Source organism: Simochromis diagramma, unplaced genomic scaffold (assembly GCF_900408965.1).
Source record: "Simochromis diagramma unplaced genomic scaffold, fSimDia1.1 OVJJ01000323.1, whole genome shotgun sequence".
Lineage (NCBI taxonomy): Eukaryota > Metazoa > Chordata > Actinopteri > Cichliformes > Cichlidae > Simochromis > Simochromis diagramma.
Window position 1 is genome coordinate 132,517 of NW_024386770.1, and position 12,238 is coordinate 144,754.

The window sequence follows — 12,238 nt, forward strand, 5'->3', positions numbered from 1 at the left end:
GCGATTGTATTTAAGCTGAGATGAACTCAGTTCTTATTCTTCTTTGACTGTCGGCTCAGCACCAGCTTCACTTGCTCTTCAAATGAACTTTTAAAACAAACACACACACGCACACACACACAAAAAAATAAATACCCAGAGCAGGATGTTTGAACCCACTGAACCTTTATTGATGTTTGGAACCCAAATGACAGTAAAACTGAGGCAATTAACGATCAATGAGATCAATCAGTATTCACACAAACAGCTTTCAGATGCTTTTATTGATCCAAAGAGAAAGAAAAACAACGGAAAGAGGGCGGGCTCCTCGGTAGACGAGTCCACGACACCTCCCGCTCAGACGATGCTTACCTTCAACACCTGCGACGGCCATCGATAAACCAATCAATCAATAATCTATGTACAGGGGTAACAGCTGATTCAATCACTGTAACACCAGAGTTACCAAAAATACTTTAATGTATAAATTAGGTCATGTACAGGTTCACTGAGGCAGCCGCGCGGCCGCGAGTCCAAATACAAAAATGTATTCAAGTACAGACGCAGAGGACGAGTCCCTGCAGCTAAAAACCGCCGCCACCTCACAACGCCGCCGCCGCCGCCTCCTCACCTGCCTCCGTCTTCACTTCAGGAGGCTCCCCGCTCTCATTCTGCACCTCCTGTTTCACTGAGGTGGTGGCGGCGGCAGCGGCGGCAGCGGCAGCAACAGCACAGGAAGTGACCTCCTCCTGCTTTTCTTCCGTCTTCACGAAGGCGCCCAGCGGGTGGTCGGTCAGCAGCTTACTGGGCGACGGCGTGACGTCGACATACGACGATGTCTGAGGAGACAAATGAGAGCGGCGCAAAGAAAAACATGTGAGTTTATACCAGAGAAGAAGAAAGAGGAGGAAGGAGGAGATAAGGGAGAAGGAGGTGAGGGAGGAGGTGTGACTTACGTTCTTATAATCCTCGAAGCAGGAGGGGTGGAAGTTCTGTGGAGGGAAAACAAACAGCTGGTCACTCGCTTTGTTCTTATTGGTCATCTTACTGATTAGAAGTAGATGGGCGGAGCCTCGGCACACCTTGTCATCGACCTTGACGGCGTTCTTCAGGAACCAGTCCTCCTCCTCCTCCACCCAGTACGTCTCAAAGGGCTCCTGACAGATCTCACAGCTCTGCAGGGAGGAAGGAAGCATTTTTATTGGGCGAGCCTGTGATGTCACCGACAAGCAGGTTGGCCGTCGATTGGCCGTCCGCCGTACTCACCTCTCCCACCTGGTCCTTGGTGGCTCTCACGCTCTGGAACTCCTTCTCCTTGGCAGCCGCCTGGCTCTTCTGCACCTCCTCCTCGTTCTCCTTCTCGAAGAACTGGCTCTTGGCGCGCTCCTCCAGGTCGGCGATCTCCTCGAACTCGATCCAGTCCTGCACGACAAACGTATCGTTACATCAGAGCGCTCCACAGGGAGCTAGGCGCCGCGCCCCATGAGGCGTGTTCGTTCTCACCGTGAGGCTGTAGTACCAGCGGCGGTGCGTGACCTTCTTGCTCGCCACTTTGCCGGCGTGGTTCTGCCTGAAGTGCCAGTCCAGGTGGTCAGCGTACATGTCGGTCTGGGCGGCGGTGAAGCGCATGCTGCACAGGCAGCACTGGTTCCCTGAGTACAGCTTCGTCACCACGCTCTCGTAGCGCCTGCGAGAGGGGCGGGGCAAAGTGAGTCACAGCAGAACAAAGTGTAACCACGACGATGAGGACAGGCAAATACTCACTGTTTCATATCGTCGATGCTGAAGCTGGTGAGGTCCAGCACGTCGTCCTCGCCCTCGCCCTCACCCTCCACCTCCTGCTCCTCCTCTTCCTCCTCCTCTGGTGGCGGTGCCGGCGGAGGTGCAGAAGACGATTCTGGAAAAAAAAAAAAAACACATCAAACTCGACTGAAGAAGAAGGTTAAAGGTGACAGAGGGAGGGGCTTCACTACCGCTGCTGGAGGCGGGCGCGGCGTCGGGCTGCGAGGGTTTGATGATGCCGGTGGAGAGGAGCTTGGACAGCAGGTCGTTCACGTCCACCTGACCGAAGTGGTTCTCCGGAGGGACGACCTGCGGATCTACGCAAATACAAACAACCAGTCACGATTTCTGACCTTAAACTCGAGAGCGTTAAAGCTGACCGACACAAACGCCACGCAAACTTACTCTGCTGTCCGAAAGGCACGGCGGTCTGAGGTAGGAAGGGCTGGGCCATGGCTCCCATCACGCTCACCTGAAAACAGCACAGGTACAAACACTCAGATCATTCCCCAGGAACTCGCCCTGCTCAACAACGTGGCCTCTGCACCAATCAGAGCCACCAGCTCGGAGGATCAACTGCACATCTTCCTGCCATTTCTGCACCTCACTCCTACCTGACACGTTCACTTGTTTGCTCAGCAGCGTCTGCTGCCACCTTCTGGCAGTAGTGGGGCTAATTTAATGATAAATGTCCTGAACCGGCGCAACAGCACGCTCTGTAGCATTAACTCCGCCCTCTGCACAGGCTGATACCTTTAAATGTAGTTTTTTTAAAAAAAAATATCTCTTTAAAAAAAAAAAAAAAAAAAACAATAAAAAAGTAAAATTAATCATCACAGAGGTCAAAGGTCCAGAAACTTGTGACCATGCAGAACAGTAACACTTGCAGTCCATCTGTGCTGCTTGCTGCTGGGCCTACCCGATTGGCTGTTTTATATGGAAGAACTCCATTCGCTCCAACTGACCTGGAGTAGTTGCAGAAGTTAGCAACATAGGCTGGCTGTGCCTCAGCGATAGATGTAGGTTTTAAAGTTTCATTTTTTCTAAATAAAACTCAGGTGCATGTATCGCATGAGGAGACTCAGGCACTGCGATTATACAGGATTAGCATGCTAGCATGCTGTTAGCAGGCCAATAACGGCTCTTTTAGCTGCATCTCCATGTATCACATCAACTCTGACTTAACTGATGCCTAAGTGTTTGGTTGCCCCAAACTACAGTCACAGCTGCTCAGCTGTGGGTGGAGCTCCAGTTGCTCTGAATTTGACACTGGACTGAACTGAGGCAGCTCTGATTGAAACCTGTCTGAAACTACCTCTGTTCTTATTGGTCTAGATCCTGTGATGTCACGTGCGTTGCTTACCGGCTGCTGTAAGCCAACAGCGGGTGCCGCGGGGTTGTAGAAGGGGGCGGGTCCTGGCTGACTGAACGGCTGCACATGGAAGCTTCCGGCTTGCTGCATGTTCTGTTGCGCCGGGAACGCCGCTGGTGCCGCAGGGAACTGAGGATTGATGGGGTCCGGGAAACGCTGGGGGGGCATGGGGAAGTTCTGCTGGGGGGGCCATGGGGGTTTCGTACATGGGCGGGCCCATCTGTCTCATGAGGGGCTGCAGGTTGTGTTGGGGTTCGAATCGCAGGTGGCCCTGCCCGGGGAAGTGCTCGAAGTGCGGGGGGCCTCCCTGATGTGGCACGTCATACCGGGGACCCGGTTGGCCCGGCCCCTCGAAGTGTCCAGGGCCATCAAACCTCGTGGGGCCCTCGAAGCGTGCGGGCCGCTGCTGGAAGCCCATGGGGGCGGATCCAGGGCCGGGACCCATGTTGTTTAAGTGACGTGGTGCTTCGAAGCGCTGCAGCGGGCCCTCTGAGTGGCCCGGTGCCGGCACCTCAAATCGTGTCTGTAGTCCGACAGGAGCCGCGAACCTGCCGGGCCCCTGAGGGGGGCCCTCAAACCGCCCTATTCGTTCTCCGCCTCTCATCGGGCCGTGACTGATGTGTCCGGGACCGTCCACCCTCTCGGCCATTGTGTGATGAGTTGGTCCGACACCCTCGAACCTGCCGGGCGCTGGGTGGTGAGGCCCCTCACACTGCAGTGAGTCATCGAACCGCCCGGGGCCACCGCCGCCTTCATACCATCCTGGGGCGTGGGGCCTAGAAGAGCCCATATGACCGGGGCCATTGTAGCGTGCAGGGGGGTGTCCCCCGTCGTGAGGTGGCGTGTGTCCGGGTGACCCGCCGTGCTGTCGGACCGAAGATTGCGGCCCTCCACGAGGGAGTGGCGCCTTCAGGATGGATTTGGTTGAAGCATGAGGCGGCGGGGCATCCAGGGGCCCGTCGTCCGAGTGCTCGCTGTTTGGGCTCTCAAAGCGCGCTATCGGGCTCATGTCAGCAGAGTCTTTCTGTAACGGTGATAGCCGTTCGCGCTCGAAGCGTGTCGCCGTGGCGTCCAGGCCAGCTGGGCTTGGGGAGTTCCTGTGGACCACTGTGCCCGAGGGAGGGGGCACCTCTGGCCTGCGGGCGTCAGCAGGTGGGCCGTACCGCCGTGGGACATTGTAGCTGCTCTTTTGCTCCTCGCGGTCGTTATAATGCTGCCGCTCTGTCAGCGGCGAGGTCCACTCTCTCTCACCTGGAAACCACAGAAGAAGAAATGCTGTGAACGCTGCCGCTTCCTGTCAGCTGATAAATTACAGTTTGAGCTTCATCTGTCTGAATGTGAGGGTGACACTACAGAACTGCAGAGGTGGCCGACTACGACTCCCACAATGCCTTGAAAGGCTGGCGGTGAGAGGGAGTGTCTAATTAGCGGTTAGCTGATGATGTAATCGGGGCTCCTGACTGAATGTGTAGGACTCGTTAGAAATGTCTAACCCTGCTGAAGTATCCCTGATCGACACCCTGACACCCCGCCGCTCCAGAACCTGACCTCTGACCTCTCTGTGGATAAAGATGACAGATAACAGGTAACCTTCACGCCACTTGAACACGTGAACGCAGCGCAGCATGGTGGCGGCGTGCACTCACTTGTCTCTCTGTGGTCGGGTCTCTTCGTGAAGCGAAGACCTGGCTTCAGCGCTGGAAACTCTTTGCCGTGGTTGTACTCCTCAACCATGGGGGCGAGCGGCGCCCGATGCTCCTCGCACTCTTTGCTCCGCCTCTCGCCTGAAAAGGGCAGCAGATGTGTTTTTGTTTAAGTAATAAAGCTCTGTTCTCTGGCTAATTTATTGATCATGTGACGCTCACCTGGCCTGTCTCGCGGGCCTCTGTTGTATTTATGTGGCGGCGGGTGTCCGCCGCTCTGACCGCCACCCATCTTCTCGCTGTGCCCTGGTTTGTCGGTGATCTCGGGAGTCTCCTCCCCCTCCCACTCCTCTCCGGCAGGTCGGTGATTGACCTGAGTCTTCCTCAGCTTCGACTTGTGCTCGTAGTACGACAGCTCCGCCGGGTCCATGCCTTCGTGGGGGCGGGGCTGAGATGAGGGAGTGCTCAGCAGTGGCGGCTGCTTCTTGACGGGGAAGTCTGATTCGTCCCAGCTGTCTTTGCGCAGCTGGATCTCCTCCTGATACTGGTACAGCTGTTTGATCTGGTGAGCCATATTGAGGAACTCCTCGCGGGAGATCTCGCCACTCTCCATGCGCTTGCTCGCCTGCAGACATAGTCACATGATATTTAGTGACATGGTAACCCCGCACCCCCACCACTGATCATAACAAGTGAAAACCAGTGAAACAGCTTTATCCTGCATGTGAGCGGGTCAGTGAACGTACCCTCCTCAGCAGGTCCTTCTTGGAGGCGGAGTTCAGGACATCGGGGATCTGCAGGTTGGCGTCGACGCTGAGCCGGTGCTTCGGGGTTCGGGGGGTGCTGGGGCGGTTTGGCGTGCTGTACGGTTTGTGTCTCTGAGGTGTGGGCTTGGCGTGCACGTCACCCGACAGCTTCATGCTGAGGAGGAAAACGATTTAAGTTTTTTAAAGTTTTAAAACTTTTGAATAATATTTCTGATGCGTTTGACGAACTCACTGTTTACTCTCCTCCCAGCCGCTCCTCCAGCGGTGAGGGGCGTCCTTCATCTCCTTGCAGCCTCCGTCGTGGCTGCGTGGCGAGTGAGAGTCTCTGGTCTCCGAGTGGCGTTCCTCCCCGGGTCTCTTGGACCTTCTGCTCTCAGATTGGCTTTTGGGGGTGGGACGGTCCTCCCGACTGGGCTTGCCGTGCAGCAGGTCGAGCCTCCGTGGTTTTCCAGCTTTGTGCAAAGGTGATGGCGAGGACGAGCTGCTGCGGGCTCTGCCCTTTGGCGAGCGTCTGTCCTTCCTCTTTGGGGAGCCGGCGGGGGATCGCGACCTAGACCGCGAGCGAGTGCGCTTCCTTGCATGCGTTCTGGCGTTGCCAGCCGTCTTGTCAGCAGCCTTGTCACGCTCGTGTTTGGTGACCGAACCATTCACCAGTTTGCCTTTGAACCTCTGAGGCTCCGCCCCCCGTGCAGCATCCTCCCGCTCCTCATCACCACATCGCTTCTTCTCCTTCTGCTCACCGTCCTTGCCCTCGCCCACCTTGTCCTGCGTGCGTTTCCTCAGCCGCGGGTCTTTCTTCGTGCCGCTCTGAAGCGCTGCCTCCGCTGCTTTGGTTTTACTCGGCCCACTCTTCGCCATTGGAGATGGCGATTTGGATTTGGGTTTCTCCTGTGGAGAGTCTTTCTTCTGCATCCTGGCTTTCTCCAGAGCGAGAGTGTGACTTCCTGTGGTGGGTGGAGTCTCTCTTTTTGTTGTGGCAGGCTGGTCTTTAGGTAGGGGGCCAGTGGGCGGGCGGTTCAGCCGGGGGTCTCTGACGGACGACTTGGAATCGCTCTGAGGGGGTACCCAGGGTCGGACCACGGGAGCGGGTTGGCTGATGAGCTTGGGCGCCGGGCTCACTGCTGATGAAGTGGAGATCGCCGTCGCTGCTGGTAATGTGAAGCCGCTGGCCTGTAACCATGTGACAGAGCTGCCTGTTAAATATGTGCAAGTTTCTACACAAACCTGACGGCAGATAAACTCCGCCTTGTGTCTGACAATATTTTCACAGACCGGCCTTTAAGGTGTCGCGGATAAATACAGAAAAGTAAAACCAGTACAAAACAAAAACAACAAAAACCCCACAACAAGTCATAACACACGGGAAAAGACCCGAGGAAACAGCGTTAACGACAAAACCCCTCAAAACCATAAATGTCACACCCGAGCCTCGACTCTCATGGCCCTGGGACCGCTGCTCTAAACCTTCGGACAAGTGACAGGTGAGCTTTGAGCCAAAACAAAAGATTTAAGACTCTGCTGCTTCTTCCTGTCATTCTTACCCTTTAAATGGGAACTAGCAGCATCCCAGTTCAGATCAAACTGGTTTGTAGTTTGATCTGAACTGGAGCTGAAGGCTTTAACACATTCGGGGTGTTTCAGGGTTTTAAAAGCAGTGAACGGCCATGACAGCGCTCAGATAATGTTGTGGTTTTAGCTTAAGTCTGAACCCCTGGATTGTGATGCGGACACGTGATTGGCTAACGGTGATCTTACAGCCCCAGGTGGTCGTACCAGCTGAGCTTTGGTCTGCTCCAGCTCCAGTTCGATCTTCTTCTGCTGGAGCTCCAGGAGCTGCTTCTGTTTGGCCAGCAGCTGCTGCCGGATTAGCTGCTCCTGTGTCAGGCTGGACTGACTGATGGCGGCAGGGACCGGCTGAGGGGCGGGTGGGGCCGTGGGCGGTGGCTGGGCCGGGGTTGGCCTGGGAGAGGATGAAGACTCCTCAGGCTGAAAGACGGAGAGAAAGAATAACTTCGGTTTAGAACTCAAGTTCAGCCCCACAAAATCCCATCGCTCAATGTGGATGATGCTGTGTGGTCAGAGACCAGGGAGGGTCACTGGGGTCCAACCCTGGAGCCTGACCCGGACACAGGTAAGGAGCACATGGATGTGACACTTGACCCGGTCATATTTATGGAAAACCTCTTTAAAAACATTTCCCGAACATCAATACACAGAAAACCAGTCCAGTGATCAAACTAACCAAACCTGCATGCAGCCACCTGACAGTGGTTAACACTGGTTTGAACCAGTTTATCAGGTTCACTCTGCAGGGATGTCCTGACAGGTTGACCCAGTCTGACACCAGTCAACAGTTTAATAAAAGCATGACGTCTGCTCGGCTCCTAAACGTCACTTTAGTTGGTTAAAAATTGTCAAATTCTGTCATTTCTGAGCCAAACAAACCAATTTCTGCTCCCAGCTTCACTTTTCTACTTTATCTGACGTGAGCTCGACAGCAGATCTGAAAGCAGCTTCACAACGTAACCGAGCACAACCAAAACCTCAGATCAGGCACAAAAACTCCAACACTCATAAGAGCAAAAGTAAAAAAAAACAAACAAACAAACAAACAAAATAGTAGTAAGTATTAAACAGAGTTCTGCCGGGTCTCCTTTATTCTCCTCAGCACATCTTTATTTGAAGATATTACAGCAGAAAAACTAAAAACAAAAACCTCCCACGCTGAAGCGCTCTGGACCTTTTAAAGAAATGCAACAGGATCTAAAGACTCTTAAAAGGAAACATTGTTTGTGGTAGTTACTGTAACAATAACTTATTTACATGTGAACAATCTTCGGGGGTGTACCTGCACGTTTCACTACATCTTCTTTATCGACATTTCAAGGGCACAGACGCATTTATTGAGAAGCCCGACGAGGACCTCAGGAGCAAACCTCTGCGCCAGGGCGACCTCGGGCTGCCCGAGGCTCACGCCCCCGCTCGTACACACCTGTTTGAGGAACTTGGGGTTGACGTGGATGCTGGAGTTGGGGGTGGGCGGCGGCAGCTTGATGGGCCACGCTGGGTCCACAGAGTTGACCTTCACGTCAAGCGCGTACAGCTTCTTGGGCGGGAACACGTCGTCCCAGGTGGAGCGCAGCTTGAACAGGGACTTTCTAGTGTTTTCGTCCACCTACAAACAGAGGACAGCGCTTGGTCCACAGCCACCAACAAAAAGCCGACATCACACTGTGCACAGCTGTTAGTCCACTTCAAAACATCAGCTAAAGTCCTAAAGCCTCCCTCCAGCTTTCATTAGCAGTACGTTACGCAGTAAGACAGGAGCAGAGTGCAGGAGACTACACAGAAGAAAGCAAGCAACAGGACAAACAGGAGGGAGTGCGAGGGCTGCTAACATGTCACTGCTTAAATCTTAACAAGGCCAAACGGCAGCAAAGAGAACTGTACCTTTTCAAAGACACATATAAATGAAGGGATTAGGTTTTTAGCAAACACTGCAAGGTATTCTCCTCCAACATTCTTCACTATGGAATCCACTAAGTACAAAACTGGAAGCTTCTCGCTGGGTGGGGCCTGGAGCAATAAGAGAACTCGACAAGTTTAGAAAACAAACAGGGGTTAAAAGCAACATTTCAGAATAAAAGCCCACAGTACACCTGCCCCGCCCCTCAGCACCCAAAAACGTGGAAAAAGTTCAAAAGGTCAAGAACTGCAGGAAAACATCTCAGTCCCAGTCAGTCCATGCGCTGCTGCGTCTTCACAGGAGAAAAAGGAAAAGTCATCTTCACGAGTCCACTCAGCGCCTGCAGAGTTACAAAATGAGTCCGTGGCGCCGCCAGGCTTCAGTCCACGAGCCGTTTACCTCCAAAGAGCGTTTGTAGCCTTCCACCGCTCTTTGTACGTTTACCCAGAAGGCTCGTCTTCGAGGTGACTCCACCCCCAGTGAGCTTTATTCCCCCTCACACCTCCACTTTGACCCCCGACATCTTTAATCCCCCCCCCCCCCCTCCCTCAGTGTGTGCAGTAAATGAAACCAGAGTCATGCCAAGAAATTACACTGGGAAATAAAAAATGACAAAAAGCACATTTCACATTTTTTATTATAAACATTTTAACCATTCAAATCACATTTTTCAAGAATTCAAGATTCACTCGAGAATTAAATCAAGTGTCATGGACCAGAAGCTGAGTGTAACGTGATGGCGGGCGGAGGGGGTGTTGAAGACGCCCCGTTAATCAATGACCCGACACTGATAACACACAACAGATCAGACTGAAACCATTCAGAGACACTGATGTGGTCTGAGCTCGGAGCAGGACTACAGACGGTCAAAATCCACCAAAAACTCGAGCCGCGAATCCTCAATCAGATCAATGTGACGATCTTAACGCTGATTGAAAGCTCAAGTGCTGCAGAGGGAAGTTTGACTGTTTACCAAAGCTTTGTTCAACACGTGCACACCTCAGACTTCTAAAGCAGAACTGTGACACCATCAGCACAGCAGTTATTTATTCATTTACAGACATCAGCGGGCGACACTTCAACACGTCAGGCACTTCTACGAAATCTGTCCTTGGTTTAAAGTCAAACTGCTGAACCTGATGTGAGGAGTTTAGGCCAATTCAAGGTTTTTACTCTGTTTCTTTATTAAACAAAGTTTAGACCACTTCAGACACTCCCGAGCATCAGCCTGAGACCAGCAGGGCACAAACTGAGACATCACCGGGAGTTCAGTAGAGCTACTGTCCGACTGAGGCCAGAAATAACAGCGCGGTGATTTCCCCTGTTCAGGAAACTGACTCAGATTTACTTCCCCAGCTCTATGTGGCCTCGTCCTTTGTGTTAATAACCCAGAGAAACAAGACTTTCAAAAAAACATCCATTTTGTGAATTTAGTATTTTTTCATTTTAAGAAACAATCATCAGCCTGAACTTTAATCTAGGTTTTAAAGCAGCCTCGTGTAGATTTTGGCCCTTCCCACGTGTCAGAAAGTATTCTGTCGCTGCAGTTGTTTAAATAAAGTTGGTTTAAACAAACCACCTTGGCAACAAGCTGAACCAAAGTTAACGTCCCGCTAAAGTGCCGCCTTCTTTTCTACTCACGTCTACTGACGTTTACTCCACATTAAAGAAGAAAACGCAGAGCGAACGGTAGACGGACTGATTTAAGGTGGGCTGATTTAAGGTGGATTTCAACTCCAGACCACATCGAGTACCTACAGCGAGTCTGCAGAGAAATGGCGTGCTGCTGAGTACAATAAAGAATAAATGGTCGGTTCACTTTAATACACACAGTTGTTCAAGAGTTGGCTGAATGCGGAGCTAGCAGAACAAACAGCTGGATGTTTTCAAAGATCGTTACCGCGGCCGACCTCGTCGCCATGTTCGGCTAGCAGCTAACTACATACATCGACAGCAAACATCTCAGTGTGAAAGTATTCTATATTCATAAAAACCTTGCTTATTTGTGCTTCAATAATTTCCACGATATCCTTGGCGAAGTTGATGTTTTCCTCGGCCAGGATGGTCAGCATGTTGATGTGCGGCTTGCTGTTAAACGTCAGGTCTTCGAGGGAGGACTGGTACTCCCGGCAGGCGTCTTCCCTCGCCGCGCTGTCGTCCATCTTTGAGCTGAGACACTCGGCCAAACCTAAGCGAGTCTTACCGAAACCATAACCACTGATCAGCAGGCAGTCCATGAACTCATATGGCTAACTGTTCGTCCCGGACTTGTTGAGAAATCACGCCGGTTCGGGGGTATATTTCAACCGTCTTCTGTCGCAGTTCAGTGCCCTTTCAACGACCACAAGAAAATGGCGACTGTAACTGAAGGAAGTCTACGTCACGTTGAGGTTTTTATAACAGTCGTGACGTCAGTGCAGTGTCATTGGCTGGTTTTAGCCCGCCTTAACCTGGGTTTTCTTTGCGATTAGTTGGGGAAAATAACGGCCACACAAATGAGCCAATCAGAGTGGAGTACCGTCAATCCCGATTACATAACGAAAAATGATTGCAACAGCTCTTACTCAACGACCAGGCCGCAGCACTACTCACAAATAAACACACGTTACTCATTAGAAACTATGTTCGCATATCGCAACACCAATAAATAAATATATATAGATATGTATATTTAAAAACTAAATTTAATCAATTCAAACAATTTTAATTCTACACTTTGATCGAACTGTGTCTTTGCAAAAGTCTTGAAAAGTGTGTGCCATCCCTCATAAACGTGGGAACTGCGTACAGACAAGTACATCAGGAGAAAACAGAGTTTACACAATTATAACAAACTTATAAGTCAACGTCACCAGTTTGAACTGGGAGCAGCTCTGTGTGTAATGCCTGCAGGAACAGACAGGTTATTTGTTATATGCAGACGCAGCACTGGTTCATCTCTGCAGTTAGGTGACTTTTTCATGCTTGAATGATTCCTAAGAGTTAAGAGGCGTAACCAACACCAAAGAGCTACCTCATCAGGCCAGAACGTGTGCTTCACCCAGACGTCCTGTAAGTTTCAGTGAGGCGTTGAGAACACATGAAAAGGGAAAGGCTGAGCTGAGGGTTCCCCAACTCTCTGAATGCTATTCACGGCCATTGTTCAGCGCTCATGACAGTTTGCATAGTAACGACTATGAAACTGAGCTCACTGTTCAGGCTCATCTGAATCTGCTGAAAAGATCACTGT

The 12,238-nt window shown here is 51.8% G+C and overlaps 1 protein-coding gene across 1 annotated transcript; it reads right to left on the bottom strand.

Annotated features, from left to right (window-relative positions):
* Positions 1-148: 148 nt before the first annotated feature.
* On the bottom strand, positions 149-11,642 carry pcf11 (PCF11 cleavage and polyadenylation factor subunit). The gene is made up of 19 exons (XM_040038916.1): positions 11,004-11,642; positions 8,994-9,119; positions 8,536-8,718; positions 7,317-7,529; positions 5,776-6,713; positions 5,523-5,697; positions 4,999-5,401; positions 4,780-4,917; positions 4,627-4,692; positions 3,125-4,384; positions 2,681-2,721; positions 2,167-2,233; positions 1,953-2,078; positions 1,744-1,876; positions 1,483-1,666; positions 1,246-1,401; positions 1,062-1,154; positions 936-971; positions 149-818 (listed from the first exon to the last, which is right to left on the bottom strand). The coding sequence occupies exons 1-19, from the start codon at positions 11,244-11,246 to the stop codon at positions 582-584; spliced, it is 4,818 nt and encodes a 1,605-aa protein (XP_039894850.1). The 5' UTR covers positions 11,247-11,642; the 3' UTR covers positions 149-581.
* Between the last annotated feature and the right edge of the window lie 596 nt (positions 11,643-12,238).